This window comes from Abramis brama (genome assembly GCF_963993115.1).
Source record: "Abramis brama genome assembly, chromosome: 8".
NCBI classification, from domain to species: Eukaryota; Metazoa; Chordata; class Actinopteri; order Cypriniformes; family Leuciscidae; genus Abramis; species Abramis brama.
Window position 1 is genome coordinate 3,896,178 of NC_139970.1, and position 21,462 is coordinate 3,917,639.

The window sequence follows — 21,462 nt, forward strand, 5'->3', positions numbered from 1 at the left end:
CCTCAGGGGTCGACGGATGCGCCAGTGCGTTCTGGTGGATTTTTTTCACATTCCAGCAAAATAGTCATATATGGTCATACAGACATGCAGCATATTCATATTAATTCGAAAATGTTAAAGGGTTTTTAACTGTAAAGGGTTTTTGAAAGGGTACATTTAATTGTCCACTTACAATCAAAAAAAATATTGTGCTTTTAAAAAAAGAAAAAAACAGACAGGGTGTGCCAAGCTGTGCTGTCTGCCATCTTGGTGTTTTTTCTTTTTCTTTTTCTTTTCTGGAGCACATCACAAAAATGAAACAAAACATATAATACTTGTCACACAGACATGAGCTATATAAATATAGACAGTCATCAATATGTGCAAGACACAGCTTGTTACAATGCAGGATTTTACATATGATCTATTACACTAATGGCAAACGTACTAGTGGCGAGTCTCATACATATGTTATGGGAATGTCCAAAACTATTATTATTGGACTAAAATATTTAAAACATTGCAGGACGCCTTTAATATAATCCTTGATCCAAATACACTGTCAGCTGTCTTTGGAGTATCATTTGAAATTCATTTTCAAGCATCACTGAGACTTCATTAGCTACACATCTCATTATTTTAAAGTGGAAGCATGTATCACCCCCTTCATTTAATATGCGGATTATAGAGTTACTTGAAGCTTGGAAAAATTTTATTTACACCCAAAGGCTTCATTAAAAGGTTCATGAAAAACACTGACATTATGGATTTGGACAGCAATAAAATCACAGACCTACCACTAGTGTTGTCAAAAGACCCGGTACTTCGGTACCAAGTCGGTACTAAAAAAACGTAAACGTCACGGTACCAAGTTTTCTTAAGTACCGGTGGTACCGAGGACCCGTTCAAACCCGGTTCCTTGATGCACATGCATGCACGCATGCACTGAGCGCGTGCTGTTGTGCGTCCTCTTTATTAAAGCGCTGAGACACACACACACGCGCATTGCGCGTGGCAAGCGCGCTCATAATGTAAGAGACGCCGGCGCGACCACAACATTGCCCAACATCAAATGGCAAACGTAATGCAAGCGGAACGAAACTGCTCGTTATTGTGTGGTTGAAGGACCGTTTATCAGTTTGGACCAGTGCAGCGCGAGCCGATCGTGATCATGCGACACTGTTACTACACAGCGCTAATAAGAGATCCAGTAAAGAAAGCATTTGAATTCGCCACAGAAGTAATAACATCGCTGCGAGATCTAGTGAGAAACATTCACATTTCTCCATTATTAACGGATCAAACAGCGCTGATGTGGAAACCAGGAAGAAACATTGTGCCATGAATGAACTATCCAGTGTCCACAATCAGCAACATTCACCATGGATTTACTGTAGTAACACTAACTGCAACCATGGAAGTTTGGCAGGAATAGTAGGCATAATGGCTTCAAGTAACATTACGTCAGTTTTATTTTGACATTATGAATACAATTGATGCCCTCAAATGTTAATCTGAACTAAAATAAACCTTTGTTTATAACTACTACAATATTACATTTCATTTTTTCCAAGGAGCTGTTTTGTTTTATATGCTCCTAAGAAGAGTCAATTATAGCTCTAGAATTGTAAAAGTAAAAAAAAAATCATACTTTATGATTTTAGTTTTAATAAAATAAAATTTAAATCAAGGAAATTTCCCTGGCATTTCTTTCTTTTTGCTGTATCAAAAACGTACCGAACCGAACCGTGACACAAGTGTATCATATATATCGAACCAAACCGTGAATTTTGTGAACCATTACACCCCTAGTAATCGTGTAAATTTCCTGCACCTGTCATAGACGTCCAAATGACGTCCAAAAAATTACCCAGTTCAAAGGTCCAATGTTGAACATCAATATGACGTCCAAGTTGGGTCATGGTTGGACGTCCAAATAGTGGACCTAGTTTGGACGTCGAATAGATGTCCAGAATTGGTCATGGACCGACGGACCCAATATAGACATGATCTGCACGTCTATCCGACGTCCAATGTTTAGTGGGTAGTTCCATATAAGTTCATGGATAATTTGTTGTTTTGTCGTTAGTGAAAATCAATATTGACCTTGTATTTGAAAAAGGATCCTCATACTGTATAAAAACAATACTAATTCAGACTAAGTTCATTCGCATTCGGAGATTGACTATTTTTGAAACGGTGCGAACTGCGCTCTCCATGATGACGAGGAAGTATCAGCAAATAACTTATTGATTTCTAGCCCTTTGGTACCGAAATTGGTACCGAGAACCGTGGATTTTCACTGGTATTGGTACCGAATACTGACATTTTGGTACCGTGACAACACTACCTACCACTGTAAATGTTTAAAATACCATACGAGCCCATGAGAAACAATAAGCGTCCGAATATGAACTGACAGTATGCTTTCACTGGCCATTGAAAGCGCTCCGCAGATGGCGCCATCTTTTAGAACAACTATTTGCTGTATCGCTGCCATAGTTTGAGCAAACTCCCCACCACAATCAATCATTGAAGGAACACGCCGACTTTTTGGGACTTTTGCTTATCCCCCAGAGTTAGATAAGTCCATACATACCATTTTCATCTCTGTGCGTGCTGTAACTCTGTCTGACGCACCCACCGCTAGCCTAGCTTAGCACAAAGACTGGAGGTAAATGGCTCCATCTAGCGCAAAACATCCAGCCCTAACCGAGACCTGGCCCGTGGTGTTCAAGCCCTAATCCGGCCCCAGCCCGAAAACGTCTGCAATTTTTCAGCCCGAACCCGACCCAAGACCAACATCAATATCACTAAAAGCTCTCTCTGAGGCGCACTGTCTCTGCTAGACACACACACATACACACACGCTACTAGGCAAAATTGCATTATAGGCCTCAAACATAACTACCACCACTGACAATTATGCCCACAAATATTAATACAGACTGTCCATTACAGAGAAGCATAAGCATGCAGTAGAGAATATTATATAGCCAAATTTGATCCAGCAGTAAATAAAGATTTACAGCCTACCTTTTTTTGATGTCAAGTAACTTTACTGAAGAACAACGTTTCAAAGAACTCTTCGCCAACTGGCTAACATTAAAAAATATTAAAAAATATAATAAATAAAAAAAATCCGTTGAACTGAGTAGGCTCATTCACTGTTTATTTGCGAGTGTTGTGAAGAAGAAGAATAGCATCCACTGTTGAAGGCTTCAGGCTCATTGTTTGTTGTGGTAATCAAATCAAAACTCTTTCAAAATGCAGCTTTTCCTGAAGTATTGGGAACTTTTAGTAACTCCCCACGCTCCAACCCTGATGCTCTGCATGGTCAACTGTCACCAAATTGCACGCACGTCGTGTTACTCGCGCAATCGCATATTGCGTTGCATATTTATAATATTATCAATATAACAATATTTCATACAGTAGCATGTGCTCTGCACATATATTATGGGCACGATGAAAGGAGAAAAGCTAAATGAGCCCGGGTCCAACCAAAGCCCAACCTGTAAAAATAAAAAATAAAAAATTGACCCGACTGCTCCCAATAAGTGACAAAATAACGCCAACATTTTCCTATTTCAGGGTTTCCACGGGGCACTAAAAAGCATTAAATGGATTTTGCGATATTTAAGGCCTTAAATGGCATTAAAAAGCATTAAATTGTAATCCTACAGGCATTAAATTTTGTTATGGTTTTGAAGAAAATGTTATATTATCAATTTATTTGAATATAGTCTTCATAATTAATAATTTGTAATTGCTGTCGCAAAATATGCACGTTAGTGTGATCAAAAACACGTGGAAACAGTTTGGTGATTGCCTCCGGCCGGAGCAAAGTTGCGGAGGTGGCGCAAGTAATTTTGGACAGCAGGAACAACAGGAATAAAACTAGACCAGAAAACTGGGAAAGTGCATGGAAGACAAACAATTTAGAACATGGTTGGTAGTCAAATTAAAGAATGATTTTGCAGCGTTTGTAAAAAGGTATTAAATTGGGTAGCTAATGGGAATCAACGCCGTAAAATCTCATGCAGTCTGACAGCCACAGATCGACGGTAAAAGGCAGACAGCAGTTATCTATGTGTAGTAACTTTCTCTCATCAGCTTGACATCCGCTGTTGAAGCTCACTTTGCGTTTTTTTAACGCATGAGATTATTTTTGTCCAGTTTAACGCTGTTTTTAAACGCGCTGCCTGTGAATGTCTTGTCTATGTGACACACACAGAGAAAGACGCGCGCCAGATCGTGCGCACAGACTGCGCACCAGAAAACGGTCCTCTTTCGCGCTTGAACGAACAATAAAACATAATTTTGCCAAAATGTCTGTTTTGTGAGTATCCTCATAAAATAAGAGCAGTCTTAAATTAGTTAAATGAAGTCTTTAATGAACGCAAAGAGTTGTGAGAGAATGAGGCGTGTGTTAGATCCGTGTTTCTGTCAGCAGCTGCTCTTAAAGGGACCGCAGCCAATAAAGCTTACTGTCAGTAAAGTTAATCGCAGAACAAAGGCACCAGAGAAAATTACTCACTGCTATTGACTAAAGAACTCTTGTAGCTTTAATAAGCATTAGTCTATATTTAATCTATAATTTATGATGTGCAGACTGTTTGATAACTTCATTCAATTTTTGTATGTTAGACAGGAAGGCCAAAGGTAAATATGACATTTATTATAGGTAGAGATGCACCGATTGATCGGCTGGTGACCGGAATTGGCCGATTTTCACGTGATCGGCCATGACCGGCGACCGGCCGGTCAGTCTGACATATGCCGATTTTATGCCGGTCAAATGCACTCGGGCGCCGCATGATTAACCTTTAGAGCGGTACGGTTTCATATATGGGATTTTTATTTCTGTGCCCCTGAGAGTAGGTAATGGTGCCACATTTAGAATGTTCAGTGACGTCTTATAACTGCCAGATTCAAACTGTGCTTTCGCGCGTTGGCTGGCGCTGAGCCAGAGTCGGACGCGTTCAGCGCTGTCATATGTCACAACTAAGCAGTGTTTTCAACCTCATAATGTTTATTTTAGGTTTCAGATATTTAAATACACATAAGCACGAGTAAAACAATGCATTTGGAGTTTGTAAAATACACACTGATGTCTGTGGAAGCAGCAATAACAGTCTATTCAAATATAATTTGCCGACATGTGTTATTCATATCAGACAAACATAGTGGAAGTAACTATAAAGTTTACTCTATTCTTCTCAGTTCACCGGCCACTTTCTTGCATTTATTTCGGGAGAAACTGATGAATTGACGTGCTGTAAGTTAAATCCGACTGACAGGACAACATTGCGGCGCCCATCTCATGTTATAGATCAAGATTATTTATAAAGGTTTTTAAACAACCAAACACACTCACTTACACGTATTTGAGAATCGGAATATCAGATAGGCTAGTTGATGACATGGTAACTAAAGCAAGTTTGTGAATATTTTGAATAAAAAAGGAAAAGCGAAATAAAAGCGACACATCTGTCATACAGTATTATTGTGGCTGCGGTGTATCGCGTGACGCGTCGCCATGGAAACATTATTCAACTTATGCGTGAAAGGGTTAAAGAAAAGATCGAAAATAAATATGTGTGTGTGCTGTAAAGTGGTTAGAAAAAAAATTAATCGGAATCGGCTAAAATCGGTATCGGCAGGTCAAACTCAATGAAAAATCGGAAATCGGAATCGGCCTAGAAAATTGTAATCGGTGCATCTCTAATTATAGGTTTATGTGAGGATTGTTTGTTAAGTTCACTTAAAGGGATACTTCAGGATTTAGCATTAAGCTTTGTATTAGTAGAAAACCTGTAGTATTTTCGAATTACCATGCTTTCCACCCTCATATCCCCCTGAGAGGAGAGATTTATGTATTTTTTGTCTGGAAAAAATCCTCCGATGACGCAAAAATCGTCATTTTGCGTCATCGGAGGATTTTCTGGCCAGAGGCTAAAGACTACAGCCAGTAGAAGGAGCTGTTCCGCATGTTTTCAACCTGCCCATAGAGGGTGGGATCTCACACACAGTGTCAGCTTTGGAAGCTAAGCTATCAGGCTCTTGCAATGTGGAGAAAGCTGAGTAGTAGGAGAAAGCTGAGTAAGTAGGGGTTACCATCCTCCTTTTCCCGGACTTGTCCGGCGGGCGAGATCGTTCAAAATGTCCGGGATTCGGCTTTTGCTTTCTGCGGTCACCATTCATTGTTTACATGCACCCCTTTTGTTTCAATCTAACTGAATTCATTCCGATCGGTGAATCTGAATGTAGTGTTTACATGAACGCTAAACAAGTGATCAGTTGATGTGCGTTTTACCATTGCTATGAAAATTCCCGCTCCTCCGTGAGAGATACGAGACCGGCGAGTCTCAGTAATGACGCCACCGGCCTCGCGCCGTTCTCCCGCGGCCGTCAGCCTCGTCCTGCTCGCCACAGTAAACATGATGAATGGCGACTGTAGAACGCAAAAGCCGAATCCCAGACATTTCGGACGATCTCGAAATCCAGGGCAAACTCGTCACGGAGACTCACTAAGTTAGTAGCCTAACCTTCTTGTTGTTTTCAACTGGGCTCTCTAACCGGTAGGCGTGGCTTGGGAGTGGCCTCCTAGGGCAGCGAAGCAAGTGCATTCTGGGAGTTGTTGTCTTTCATCCACATAAGCCAAAAATACATTTTCTGGCTTTTCTCAGTCTAGAAAGCTCCAAATTCAAAAATGTCTTCACATTTCTTCTACATAAATGACCTATTTTAAATACACATTCATCTTTCCAGAGGTGAAGTATCCCTTTAAATTAAAAGTTGTCATATTTCTTTTGAAGCCTAATGTTAAAAAATTGATAGCTTTCAATTACACTGTAATGTTGGATGGCTATAATTAATGTTTAAAATTAGGGGGGAGAAATCATTTTTATCCAGATATCAATAGCTGTATTAGTATCAGTAAAACTGGTCTTTATGTTGTCTCTACATTCATTTGTAGATTAACTGTGAAATGATTACATTATAAAATATATAAACTAATATAAACCTAAACAAATGTAAGTTTTTTTAATTGTGGAAAAAATGTGTGATTAATCAAGTTAATTTATATATATATATACATACATAATATCCGTGGTTAGTCATGGGTTGTGTATGGCATTAAAAATGAAAAAAATGGCATTAAAAAGGCATTGAAAAGGCATTACATTTAAATTGAAGATCCCTGCAGAAACCCTGTATTTGAATAGTCACAGCGTGTACAAATAACATGGTCACATATTCTCAGAAGGCGAAGCACTGCTACTTCTGCATTAGTCAATTAATTGTTATAAGTTGACTTTCAATGTCAATGCCTTTTGTCAGTTATAGTTTTTTATTTATTTATGTCTACTTTCTAAAACATATTTAAACATATTTCATATTTTGAGGAGCTACTTTAGAATATTTTAACTGGAACGGAGCACTAGTGTAAACTCATTTTAGTTACATTGAATGCAATAAATGTAACTTCTGTTGTTGCTTGCTTTCACTTCAGCAATAAAATCATGTGTCTTTTATCAAAAGAGGCCAGTAGTACAAAGCATTTATGAAATTAAAAACATTCAAGTTTTTAAATCACCAAATGGAGTTTGAATGTCACCTAGCGGCCATATTAGCTACTGCGCCTAAAACTCCAAGAGCATTGATAGTTTGGGATGTGATGGATTTGGCTTGCTTTACCAATTGAACCAATCCTATTGATAGAAGATGACATGAGTTAAGTCACGAGTTAGTCACTTGATCTTATTTGTTGTGTCTGTCTTTATCCTATAAAACCTGATGTATTCCATTTGCTGGTGGGATTCTCTCTGAAATTTGTCTAAGATCCTCCACCCATGATTCTTCTTCTTGGGGGAGATTCTCTGGAGAACTGCTATGAGAACTCTCCCGGCCATGATTTCAGCATTTAAAGGACATTTGCTGAAGTCTGTTGGTTTATTATTTCTGTGCAGCAAGTCAGATAGGGGAGCAAGTTATAGTAAAGGATCCAAGTTAGTTAGGGGAACAAGTAAGAGATGTTGATTGTAGACGAGACCCAGGTACGTAGTTAGGTTTGGGGAAAAATCTACCACAGGGACAAATTTGAAAGAACACTTGGTTGGATTTACTGCGTTGACTTGCAGTTTTAGGTGCCCAGGCACAGGTTTTATATTAATAGGAAATAAAAATAAATGTAAAGCAGCAAATTAAGTTCAGCAACCACTTAAGTTTGGATATGTAATTTTCTAGTCTATGTTTAAGAATAGGATCATCAGGTAAGAGGCTAATGAGGCTAACTAGTTATCTGGATTCCAAGACCATCATCTATAAATATGTTCAATTTGGATACATATTTTATACAGCCTTTTTACCCTTTGTTTTAACAACTATTTGTGCACCCATACACACACTTGTGTTTATGTGTGTTATTGCCATTGTTGTAGTTTTTAGGGGCGATGAATATAGTATAATATCTAGTATAGGGCACCAACAGAATCTGGACCAGCCCTGAACTTCATGATACTCACACAGGGTCAGAGGTCACAGCAGGTCCATCACTGAGATTAGGGGGATTACCCATGGAGATGTTACTCTTCATAGACACACAGCTGGATACTGGAGATGGTCCATCACTGAGATTAGGGGGATTACCCATGGAGTTGTTACTCTTCATAGACACACAGCTGGATACTGGAGATGCTGCTCTCTGAGTGCGAACAGACGCCTCCTCCCCTCTCTCCTCACACACACTCATTTTAAAGGTATGGTTCTCCTCCTCTCTCTTGTCAAACACACTCATTTTACAGGAAGTTTGGTCCTTCTCTTCCTCCTTGATGAGAGACTTTTCAGACCTGTATGTGGACACAGAAAACATGCACCAAACACAACTGAATTGTGTCACATTTTATTTAAATGGCATTTATTTCACTATAACTTAATGTCAACAGTCTTTCTCCAGTTACTGTAAATAATGTTGGTTTGTAGAGCAGCATGTCGCCACTTTCAAACACAGCAGCCTCGTTTAAACACTGGATTCACCTTCACTTTAATGACACTGCTGAACTCTTGGAGGTGTTTTTCACAATCCGTTTTTCGTCTGGCATTAAAGGAACACGCAAACTTTTTGGGACTTTGGCTTATTCATCGTATCCCCCAGAGTTAGATAAGTTCATACATACCCTTCTCATTTCCGTGCGTGCCGTAACTCTGTCTGACGCACCCACCGCTAGCCTAGCTTAGCACAAAGACTGGAGGTAAACGGCTCCATCTAGCGCAAAACATCCAGCCCTAACCGAGACCTGGCTCGTGGTGTTCAAGCCCTAATCCGGCCCCAGCCCGAAAACATCTGCAATTTTTCAGCCCGAACCCGACCCAAGACCTACATCAATATCACTAAAAGCTCTCTCTGATGTGCGCTGTCTCTGCTAGACACACACACATACACACACGCTACTAGGTAAAATTGTATTATAGGCCTCAAACATAACTACCACCACTGACAATTATGCCCACAAATATTAATACAGACTGTCCATTACAGAGAAGCATAAGCATGCAGTAGAGAATATTATATAGCCAAATGTGATCCAGCAGTAAATAAAGATTTACGGCCTAACTTTTTTGATAACTTTACTGAAGAACAACGTTGGCTAACATTAAATAATAATAAAAAATATAATAAATAAAAAAATCCGTTGAACTGAGTAGGCTCATTCACTGTTTATTTGCGAGTGTTGTGAAGAAGAAGAATAGCATCCACTGGTGAAGGCTTCAGGCTCATTGTTTGTTGTGGTAATCAAATCAAAACTCTTTCAAAATGCAGCTTTTCCCGAAGGATTGGGAACTTTTAGTAACTCCCCACGCTCCAACCCTGATGCTCTGCATGGTCAACTGTCACCAAATTGCACGCACGTCGTGTTACTCGCGCAATCGCATATTGCGTTGCATATTTATAATATTATCAATATAACAATATTTCCAGTAGAGTACCGTGGGGTTTCAGTCAGGGCCTTCAGTAACGATTTTATACATTGTCGTGTTTCTTTAGAAATAAATAATGGACAAATGGAGTCTTTAAACGCCTCAGATGTAAAGTTATTCGCTGTCAAAGTGACGCCAAAATGAATGGGAGTCAATGGGATGCTAACTGCAGGTGAAGTTCTGCTACAAGATGGTGGCACGCGGCCGGCTTCAACTTCCGGTAGACTTCCTTCCCGCTTGGACGAGACAGTCTTCAACCTCAGCGCACACGCACACCACTGTTCATTATAACAGCTGAGCTGTCCTCACCACTTTTTGAAACATCTCGCACACGGATGTACCTAATAAAAATAAATAAAACATCCCCGGTTAACTAGCAGGACACACAGTTTTCACTCAGATGCGCGCTTCAATCCCTTCAATCTATCGCCGTTGCAGAGACTTTCTATTCTTTGAAATCTTACAAAACAAAATGCACACAAACTGCTTGATATACAACCACTGATGAACATATTCGGTGAAAAAAAACTATACGAGTGAGGATTAGAACCCAGAACCTCTCTGACACGCTTGGCAAAAGTTCTACCACTAGACCATAGCAGTACACAAATGTGAGATAAGTATCAATGCATTTAGTCACTTGGAAATTCTCAGTACTAACAATATATGTTCTCGAATGACAAATGTACCCAAAATGACCCAATGTACTATTGAAATTGATTTCTGGACATCGTAATGTATTACATTAAACATGTATTGTATCTGCCCACCGTCTAGCCGTCGGACTAGCCGTCAACACATCGCTGGGCCTCAGGGGCGTTCTGTCATACGCATCACAATTTGATTGGCTGATAAAACACGTCAGTCAAAGTTATGATCAAATGGAAAATGGCAGCTTCAACGGAAGGCTAGCTATACTACTAGTGCTGGTCCACGGAGCTGCGTTTAGATGACATGGAAAATCCAGCTCAGACTCACAAAAATAACCATATTCTTTCTGGAAATAAAATCGTAACGTACTGATAGACAGTAATTGAATTTAGACATGTTCAGACACACATTAATTAAATTATAGAAAAAAAATATATTTTTGATTTTGACAGGGCCAGCAGAGAAGGCCCTGCTGGCTCTGACGGCACACCACTGAATATTTCATACAGTAGCCTGCACGTATATTATGGGCACGATAAAAGGAGAAAAGCTAAATGAGCCCGGGTCCAACCAAAGCCCAACCTGTAAAAAAAAAAAAAAAAAAAAAGTTGACCTGACTGCTCCCAATAAGTGACAAAATAACGCCAACATTTTCCTATTTACATGTTGTGATTTGTATAGTCACAGCATGTACAAATAACATGGTCACATGCAGGGCTGGGCTATAAAACGATAACGATAATTATCGCGATTAGGGCTGGGCGATATGGGCAAAAAAATCACAATATTTTTTTTTATATCAGTCGATATCGATAATTATCATGATAAAAGTCAAATCTTTATTTCTTTCAAGTTTAAAGGCAGATTTTTGGCAGAAGTGAAAGTTGTAGAAACCAGAGCGTTAATTGTGGTTTTAAACTACTCTTTATTGTCAGAACATATCATGACAAACACTTGCCAAACTGGTGAACATTTCACAAATCTGAGGTAGAACAGTCAAACATTTGTCATTTTTCCTTAAAGGTGCCATAGAATGTGAAATTGAATTTATCTTGGCATAGTTAAATAACAAGAGTTCAGTACATGGACATGACATACAGTGAGTCTCAAACACCATAGTTTTCTCTTTCTTATTTAAATCTCGTTTTTGAAAAACACCCCTGAAAAACGGGCGAATCTCCACATAACACCAACTGTGACGAAACCGATGGGATCATTAATATGTACGCCTCTAAAAATTTGCATATGCCAGCCCATGCTCAGTGCCAGGCGAAACTGCACAGCCGAATCATCAGAAGTTCTGCAGGTGAAGAAACAAGCAGGAGGAGGATCATAGGGAAAATGGCAGATCTATCTATAATCTATCTATCTATAATCGGATACCGCTACAGTTTAATTCGAAGTTGTTTAGTTGCTCTGCCCATTTCACCACGGACTGTTACAACAATATCAAGCAGCCAGGCTTCGCTCGGCGTCTCAAACGGACGAAGGGGGCAATTTCAACTAACGTTATATTCCCGCAAGCGGCAAGTAGGGATTTTATTAACGATAATTTACATTGTGTTATCTAGATCCAGCGCGATATTGTGTTTTCCTCGAGAGACATCATGGCTTGCAAACGAGCGAACGAAGCATGGCAGTTGCTCAGTGTTTGGTTGTACAAATGAACACACAAATATTTTTTTGCTCCTTCATCCGAGCCTCTGGAGAACCAGTGGGTTATGTGAATTTCTGATGTGTAATTGTTCAAATTCAGACAGATAATCTTTCTTTCAAAGTCGTTCAACACTGTTTATGCATCTGTATATCGCGTTGCAGTGATAAGATCTTCATTCACGCGATCAACAGGCTGTCATCTGCTCAGTGCTCATCACTGAAACCTTTTATGTGATGGGAATAGATCTAAATACTTTAAAAAAAAACTTATCATGATTCGTTAATCCCGATAGCTGTAATAGTAAAAACATATAAAAGCTGTAATAGTAAAAGTTTTCCAGATAGCTCTACATGTAATGCCAGATATTTCATATGCAAGCATGTCAGCCAATCACAGCAGTGGGCAACAACACTGAAGTCTCACAGCAGACACGCCCCTTCAAACAGAGTGTTCAAATCAATGGATGAAATCAGGCTAGGAAATATGCCTTTTATTTCTAAATTATAACAAATTTTGATCTAAAAAACATACTAACATTATAAGGGCACCCCAGGAAACATTATAAAATAATAAAATAATCCATTCTATGGCACCTTTAACAAAATAAATATATTTATTGGACAATTTCTTAGTTTCTGCATGTGCTAATTTTTTTTGGTAAAATGTAATATTCTGACTGTTTAACTAAACCATTGGTCATCCAGTATCATGCATTTAGATCATGACAGCCACAGATGAAACCAGGCATAGCCTATAGCACCCCACTATCATGGCAAAATGTAACTTTATGGTTTCTATGGTATTTGTATGGAAAACAGTAAATACATAAATACAAAATACATTATTAAATACTGTAATTATATTCCATTAGTCCTTTAATACATTGTCTACATTAATAATATAATACAATTCAATATGTATATCCCACATTTCATGGTGCAGTTAATATTACTAGGCTAACGCTACAGTAAATCCATGGTAAATGATGGGAATTTGTAGATGGAAAAGTCTTCTGACTGTATCGCTGCGCACAGTGTTTCTCCTGTTTGTCAGCGCTGTTTCATCTGCCTTTAAACTGGTTTAAATCACTGAGACCAGTGCTTGAAGTGGGGAAAAAAGGTGCCGGTACTCTCTTGCATTGGCAAGTAATCATGACATTTGAGATTTCTACAGTGAAAAACAAAACTTGGAGATAGGCTATTGCTGGTACAACAACAATTTATTGATATTTATTAACAACATAAATGTATTTAAACAAGTCGTGTGTGTGCGTGCGTGCGTGCGTGTGTGTGTGTGTGAAAACGGAACTCGTCTGCAAGTCCAAAAATACATTTATGGTGAGATTACTACATTTTATTTATTTAAATGCATTTATAGTGAGATTATTATATTTTCATGTCATATTCTGTGTGAATTTTGACCACGAACCATGCGCTGTCACTTTAATTCAGCGCGTGCAGCACAGCGAAAATAGACTCGGTGTGGAAACGATCGTTGTTCTGCTGTATACGCACCGCTCCTGGAACGCATTGCCGGACCGCATCCGCGTGCAGTGTGAAAGCTCTAACCTGTTAATATGGATGCGAAGAAAAAAAAAGCACCGCATACGCATTGCAAACGGAGTATATGTGAAAAGGGCGTGACACTGACGCTTTTTTTGTCAGTGGTAGAGTACCGGCTACATGCGAGAAGTAGCGGTATGCAAGAAAAAGTGCAGGTACGCTTTGGAGTAAAATGCAGAAGTGCCGGTACTGCGTACCGGTGAGTACCGCCCCACTTCGAGCACTGACTGAGACGTTTGTGTTCCTCGCTGAACTCAAGCGCTTCTCACTGGATCTCGTGACGAGAGCGATCAGAGTAAACGCATCTGCTCCAGTGAGCTCGCGCTCGCGCTGCCGTTTGGACTTTGAGCCGAGCGGATAAATGGTCCGTGTGGTGCGCGGTTCAAATGAGTTTCGTTCCAGTTTTGGCGCATACACATTATCGAACATTTATCGAACTCTTGATATCGTTTTATCGAGAAAAATTATTATTCAATCGAAGAAGATTTAGCCTACTTTGAAAATAAATACAGCATACGATCACGACTTCAGTTCTCTTTCGCGGATTATTAGGTTTGAATAGTCAAAATGATATGTAAAAATGCACGTCCTGGTGAGTATTCACGTAAACACAGTCGGTTATGACTTTAGTGAACGTAAACCGTTTGTAAAAAGAAATCGTATATGTTCCAATGTATTGGATACGCGCAGGTCTTAAAGGGCCGGACCGGCAGCGTAATATTCTGTGTGATTAATGTTAAAATAGACAGTCACCCAATGCTTGACTGAATAAATGTAATCTATTTATTAAGAATCTCCCCGTATAGTTAATTTATAGAGTGAAGACCTTATTGTTTCAACTACAGAAGGTCTATAGCAGGGGTGCCCAACCCTGCTCCTGCCGATCGACTGTCCTGCACAGTTTATCTCCAACCCTAATCAAACACACCTGAAGCAACCAATTAACGTCTTCAGGATCACTTGAAAATTAAAGGCAGGTGTGTTTGATTAGGGTTGGAGATGAACTGTGCAGGACCGTCGATCGGCAGGTGCAGGGTTGGGCACCCCTGGTCTATAGCTTTCAAAAAAGAAATTAAGCACTGTTTATTTTATTTGTCTCTTAGTATTTGTCATATTGTTTGTAATTTACTTTTTTGCTTAGTTTTAATAACAAAGATACAATTAAATTAAATATCTATATTATAATTATAAAATTACATTTAAAAAATATTAAATGAATCGTATCATGAAATAAGATTTTGGTCATCCCAACCTGTTCAGAGTTGTGAAAGGTTTAAAAAATGTTAGCATGATTGATAATAATGTGATTGTTGCAAACATCTCAGTAAGGACGTTCACACCGACATGCAATTATTATTATTATTTTTTTAATTAAGGGGAGGGAATGGTCATAAAGCAGGGCAGGATCATACTGGTCATGTAAGTTTTTAGCTTTTTAAAATTAATTTATAAAACATTGATTTGTAAGTTCTGTCATATTTTTCAATTACTTTTACTGTTTTAGTTTTTTTGCCGTGGTATCGATTCAGTATCGGTATCGAGGTATTTTGGTCTGGTATCGTATCGAAGTCATAATTTTGGTATCGTGACAACACTAGTATGGACTTATCTAACTCTGGGGGATATGGTGAATAAGCTAAAGTCCCAAAAAGTCGACGTGTTCCTTTAAATAGACTATTAAGCCTTTTAAGGGTAACTCTCGCCAAATTGCAACCTAGGCTATTTTTGTTAATCAACCTGAGTCAAACATTCATGTAAAAGCATAATTAGAATGGAAACGCCTCTTTTAAGATTGACCGTATTTTCGTTTTCGGTCAAAATGCCTTTTGAATGGGAGTGAATGGGGCGATTCTATGATAGCATCAAAATGGCTATTTTTAAAACACTAAGGAGGCTCGACACAACATAAAACTGTGCTTGAAGTATCACCAGGGGCTCTACACATGAACTCAGGCATTGACAACATTGTTTTGTACACAAAGTTTACTAAAAAGAAAGGTTTTGTACGACTCACTTTATCAGTTAGTGTTTCTGGTGGCTGGAATTTTGTCAGTCAAAAGTAGTTGATCTCCGAATGCAACGTATAATTTTAATCAATAAAGTGTCTTTCTGCAGAAACATGTCTCACCTGGGGCCAGTGGTCACTGGTCCATCACTGAGAAAAGGTGGTGGTTTGATGGATGCGTCAGTCTTCATAGACACACAACTGGGCTCTTGAGACGCTGCTCCTTGGTTCAGGGATTGAGCGAAAGGATCCTCCTCATTTCTCTCCCCATAGAGACTCATTTTAGAAGCAATATTCTTCTGTATCCCTACATTCATTCTACATTCAGAAACAAAACATAAATTACAAAAAAACAAACAAAAAAAACAATTATAATAAACAATATCATTCTGTACTGTCTATTGCAGGCAGCCATTTTCTTTTAACTTTTTTTGGTCATATTTGTGTCATGAAAGAGATTTCTCAATGAGAAATGAATTAACTAAATCAGCCTTCTGATTTGTAGTGAACATACAAACTGTAGTGATCATTTTACACAGGATAGTTTTATAAACTTTGGCCTGAGACAGCTGGGATTCACTGATAATCCGCTGTTACTGGTGAATGGGGCCGAACCGACTATCTCCCGCCTCAGCCTTCATCCTCCCGTCAGGCCGACAACTGGTGCCATCATCGGCAGTGCGTGCCTGCGAGTCAACTTTCCCGCGAGTGGGCGTGGTTTCAGCGCCCCCAGCGGACACGCTCCCAGTGTTTGGCTAGGTGGCTAATAACACATTTTTCTGTGGTCTGACAAACTCAGAACACATACTTTATTTTGACTTTACAGGGACTTTAATTATCCTCAAATTTATATGATTTTCTTCTATGAATGTTGGGAACCTAACAACATTGGTGCCCATCAGAGATGGCAGAAGTACACACATCCTTCCCTCAAGTAGAAGTATAGATTCTCATGTTTAAAAAGAAGTAAAAGTTGATATACGGACTACACTTTTTTACTCAAGTTAGAGTAAAGAAGTATGAGCTCTGACATACAAGTAAAAAGTAGCCATTACTATTGCCTGTTGTAGTGTCACGCTGGTAACTGGACCTCACATCATATTAATGCATTAATACAAAATACATTTCAAATTTTGTTAGCTAATGAATGTATCCAGGCTGAACAACTACCATGTAGAATAGGGCTGGACTGGGACAAAATATCAGACCAGGAAATCTCACACTCATCCAGGCCATCCCATAAACCCACAACAAATTCGGAAACCATGACCAATCCTATTTGTTGTATGGCCATCACATAAAAAAGGGTTAAATCCTTAGGCTGGAGCCGTGCAAAATAATTAAAGGTTCTCTCTTGAACTGCACCTTCACTTCCATTTTGTTTTTCAGTCTCTAATTATTCCCTGATATCTCTCTGTCGCTCTCTCTCTCTCTCTCTCTCTCTCTCTCTCTCTCTCTGTGTATGTGTTTACCTTTTTGCTAATTTTCTTGTACCTGTCACTTCTTCATCAGCATGTCTACAGTTATGAACAGAACAGTCTCCACCATGTTGCAAAACAACCACCTCAATGTAATTTGTTTGCACTTAATATACATTTATTTTCGTTAAATTTAAATTATTACATTATGACCATGTGTTTTTGTTTTATCTAATAATGACTTAAATACTCTAGATTTAACAAAACTATATTTTTCTAAATTACTTAAGTCATAAACTACATCATGACTTTATCTTTATAGAAAAATCCTAATACTGAACATGTTATTTTAATATATATTTCTGTAATTTTAATATATATTTTAATTAACATTTTAATGACACTATATTATTGAACAAAAATGAATTATTTTGCCCCGTGCTGGTTTCACCCTGTGTGTCTATGGGGTAAAAGGCTCTCCTCCCCATCTCATACTTACGATTAAAAAAAACAAAACAAAAAAAAACAAAACACTTTTATTATTTATGTTCACACAAAATCACTGTTCAATACAAACATATATTTTTCTCTGCAATTATACACTATGGGAGCTATTTCTTTCTTACGGTGTGCCATTAGCCCCGTTGTACCCAATAGTACCTTATCTAGTTTTCGAGACTCCACCCACTGGAACAGTTTTTCACAGAATATTACACAACACCGATATTCCCGCACGAGCGTCAGGTCCGCGCACGCACACACACGCACACACACACACACTCAGGGTCATTTCAGTTAAAACCATAGACTGTAAAAAAATATGGACGTAGTGTCCGTGACGTCACCCGTAGGTTTCTGAAGAGCATTTTTGAAGCCTAAAGTGGGCGGAGCCGTCCGTCGCCATCTTGGCCTTGCGTCACTCCCGGATAACAGAAAATAGGCAAACAGTGCGTGAGCAGTGTTGCCAGATTGGGCGGGTTCCCGCCCAATTGGGCGGTTTTGAATTTGATTGTGCGGGTAAAAAAGGGTTTGGGCGGGTGGACAAAATTTGGGCTGGTTTGGGGTCAGTTCGGCGGTTTTCAAACATCTTCATTTTAAAGTCTAATTGGTTAAAAAACTAAACTAAAGTGTGCATGTAGTCCATAAAATCAGTCATCATGACATTACTGTACACACACGCCCATGCAGAGTCAGCTGGCGTTAGTGTTGACATCACCGACGAGCACGCACTTTTAGCCAATCAGTGATCAGCAGGCAGATGTGATTGAGCGCGAAGTTGTAGCTGTATTTTCAAGTGATCGCTAATGCCAAAGTGATATAGCCTACTAAACAGTAAGTTTTATCTACACAGTAAAGAGTAAGATAGTGAGCAACTCTAAAAACGTACACCTGGTGGGAGATAGATGGTGAATATAACTCTGAGGAGAGCACAGTTGAATGACTTGAAATTAAATTAAATATGGGACGTGAAATATGTCCATGGCCATGTGCACATTAGCCTAACCTTACCAGACATCGGCAACTTTTACACCGTCCAGATTGCACTATACTCGATCCTGACAGCTGCTGAAAAAGGTTTGAATCAACGATGAATGAGTTTGACTGCTAAATTCTGCGTTATGTTCTGCAATGTGTACTTCCGAGGGTTAAAGTCATCGGTTCATTTCTTGATTGCCGTTTTGACAGTGTCCATCTGGACATTTTAGTCATATTGGCTAATTCTCCTTAATTATTGCCCTGTTTTGATCTGTTTTCCTGGAATTGTATTTTTTATTTTATTTTATCATTGTTATTTTGTTTTAAGGAGATACAAATTGTGCTTATCAACCTTGAATGACATGGTAATGAAAATATATCATATTATTTTGGCGGCAGTAAAATTTTTGGGCGGTTTTTTCTTGTAGTGGGCGGGTTTTGGTGAGCTTTTGGGCTGGAAATCACTGTCCCAATCTGGCAACACTGTGCGTGAGTGGAGCTAAGGAGCCTGGCCATAGATATGAGCCTGGCTATCTGAAATCACCTAGCTCGACGTGATCGAGTTAGCTGATGATGTAAAGCCAATTAAAAGTTCCTGTTTTTGCCCTTCGAAATATTATAATAGTTAAAATACATGGCTACAAGTGAGACTGTGTATTACTTCGAGAGTGTTTGTGTGTGACAGTGATTTATGTGCATACATGTCAGTCACTCTTTCATGGTCCGTCAGCGCGGCATCGCTCAAGTTCGTAGAGAGCTTATTCAGTCCATTTTAAATTCTGATTTCGGCCGCCTCTCAAATGGGTTAAACCGTTAAACCATAGATATATTGCCTTTGAAGTGCAAGTAACGTTAAATGCGCTAGAAAATCCGCGCTCATTCATGGATGTGCATTTATTGCATGAACGGAGAAAGCGCCGACGCCTGCATGATTCCATCTGACGGTACATAAGCATATAATCCATCTGTTCCGTGAGAGCAGAACGAACGAGCATTTATTGACGTTTTAAATTTGAAAACCCCAAAAAGCAACGAAATTGTCAGACATCCATTAGTGCATGTTCACAGAGGAAAACAACTGAAATACAGCGCTGGTTGTTCTCTCAAACGATACTCGACGACAACGACTGAATCCAAAGACGTGGGCTTTGTACCCAAGTATTAAATTGTATGAAATAATCCCGAAAAAAAGCACAAACACTGCAGAGAAGGCAAGTTCAGCAGCTAACATTTGCTGAGGTGAAGTGACGGCTAGTAACAGCAGACAAACGGCTAGCATTGACATCAGTGGGAATCCACCTGTCACTCAAGTGGCCACACCCTTAAATTTAAATATTAATCAACTAAACGGATGAGTTATAAAAAAATTCACCCCCCTCACAGTTGTTATGAAGGGCAAAATTAGCTGTATAGACCAAAGCCACAGAGAGAACCAGGCTGTAAACATGTTTTTTTCTGCTGTAAAGTTGGTAATTTTAACATGAGGGAGATACAGATTTGACTCACTTCTGCAGCCAGTCTCAAGCGGCCAGTTAATGAATTGCAGTTTAACTCACTTCCGTGTTGGTTTCAAGAGAGAGACGGGGAGGTTGCCGCTTGGTTAAAACAGATAGGCCTCCTCAGTTTCTTCTAACCTGAATAATCACAGCACAGCATTGTCTTTATCTTATGTGTGTATGGTGATTTTTTTCTGTCTTGATTATAAATTAGGGTTTTAGTGCAGATTAGCAGTTTGGAAGGGAGAGCTGCATGTATGGGCATGCATAGTTTCATATTCATCCCGTTGGTCTTTTACACACTTCTAATCCACTGACAGCAGCTGAGAGTCAATCGGGTTTTATTAGTGCATAACATCACCTTTTTTGTGATGATAAATGATTATAACGTGTGTAATATCCAGATTTTTCCACCATGTCCGTATAAAATTATAGAGAAGCCTCAAACTCCAAAAATCTTTTGGAAAGGGGGAAACTTCAGCTTATTTTCACTTGATTCGAATAGTGCACCAGAGATGCAACACTTTGAAAATGAGGTAAAAGACAACTAAAGTGCCATCAGCGAAATGTGTTAGTAAACAGTAAACTCATCTCTCTCTCTCTCTCTCTCTCTCTCTCTCTCTCTCTCTCTCTCTCTCTCTCTCTCTCTCGCGAGACAAATCTGTATCTTTGAATCAAATTCCTTATTATAACGAATCTGATTCAAAGCTACCAATATCTCAGAAATGTATATTAAATACATTATTTGAAAAACGTTAGAGCTCTTGATTAAGAGTGATCCAGTTTGCCTGAATCCTCAGCAAAATCTTGATCGACTTTTATAGCCTATAACCATACACACATAACATATAACGTCAATGATGCTGTCATATGTCTCGGCTTTTAATGTGTGTATGAGAAGGACATGCTGGACTTACCAGTGAGAATGACAGAACTTGTCAGCTTTGGTTTACAGCAGAATGAAATGGCGCCTGAAACTTGTTCAAACTTTTAGGTTTCGATTTCGGTGTTCTTCTGTTTTTGTTTCGGCGCATTTCATTCAGTGTGCACAGCGCCACCTACAGTACTGTTGCGTAATCAAGACGTTTCAAAAGAAAATCAAAAGAAAATCAACGTTTTGTAATCAAAAGAAAATCAACGTTTTCTTTTCTTTGTTCCCCCTTTTCTTAAATAAATAAAATAGACTACTACTAAATTGACACTGTAAAAGAACAATTATCCTACTTGATTTCTA

At 39.0% G+C, this 21,462-nt stretch overlaps 1 protein-coding gene across 1 annotated transcript in view; it reads right to left on the reverse strand.

Moving 5' to 3' along the window:
* LOC311088882 (NACHT, LRR and PYD domains-containing protein 3-like) overlaps window positions 1–21,245 on the reverse strand; it is a 36,808-nt gene extending 15,563 nt beyond the window's left edge. The window contains exons 1-3 of the mRNA XM_084123258.1: window positions 21,146–21,245; window positions 15,962–16,156; window positions 8,511–8,834 (exon numbers count right to left, since the gene is read on the reverse strand). Of these exons, the coding sequence (XP_083979384.1) occupies window positions 8,511–8,834; window positions 15,962–16,155 (518 nt within the window). The 5' untranslated portion in view covers window position 16,156; window positions 21,146–21,245. The remainder of the gene's footprint in view (window positions 1–8,510; window positions 8,835–15,961; window positions 16,157–21,145) is intronic.
* Window positions 21,246–21,462: the final 217 nt, after the last annotated feature.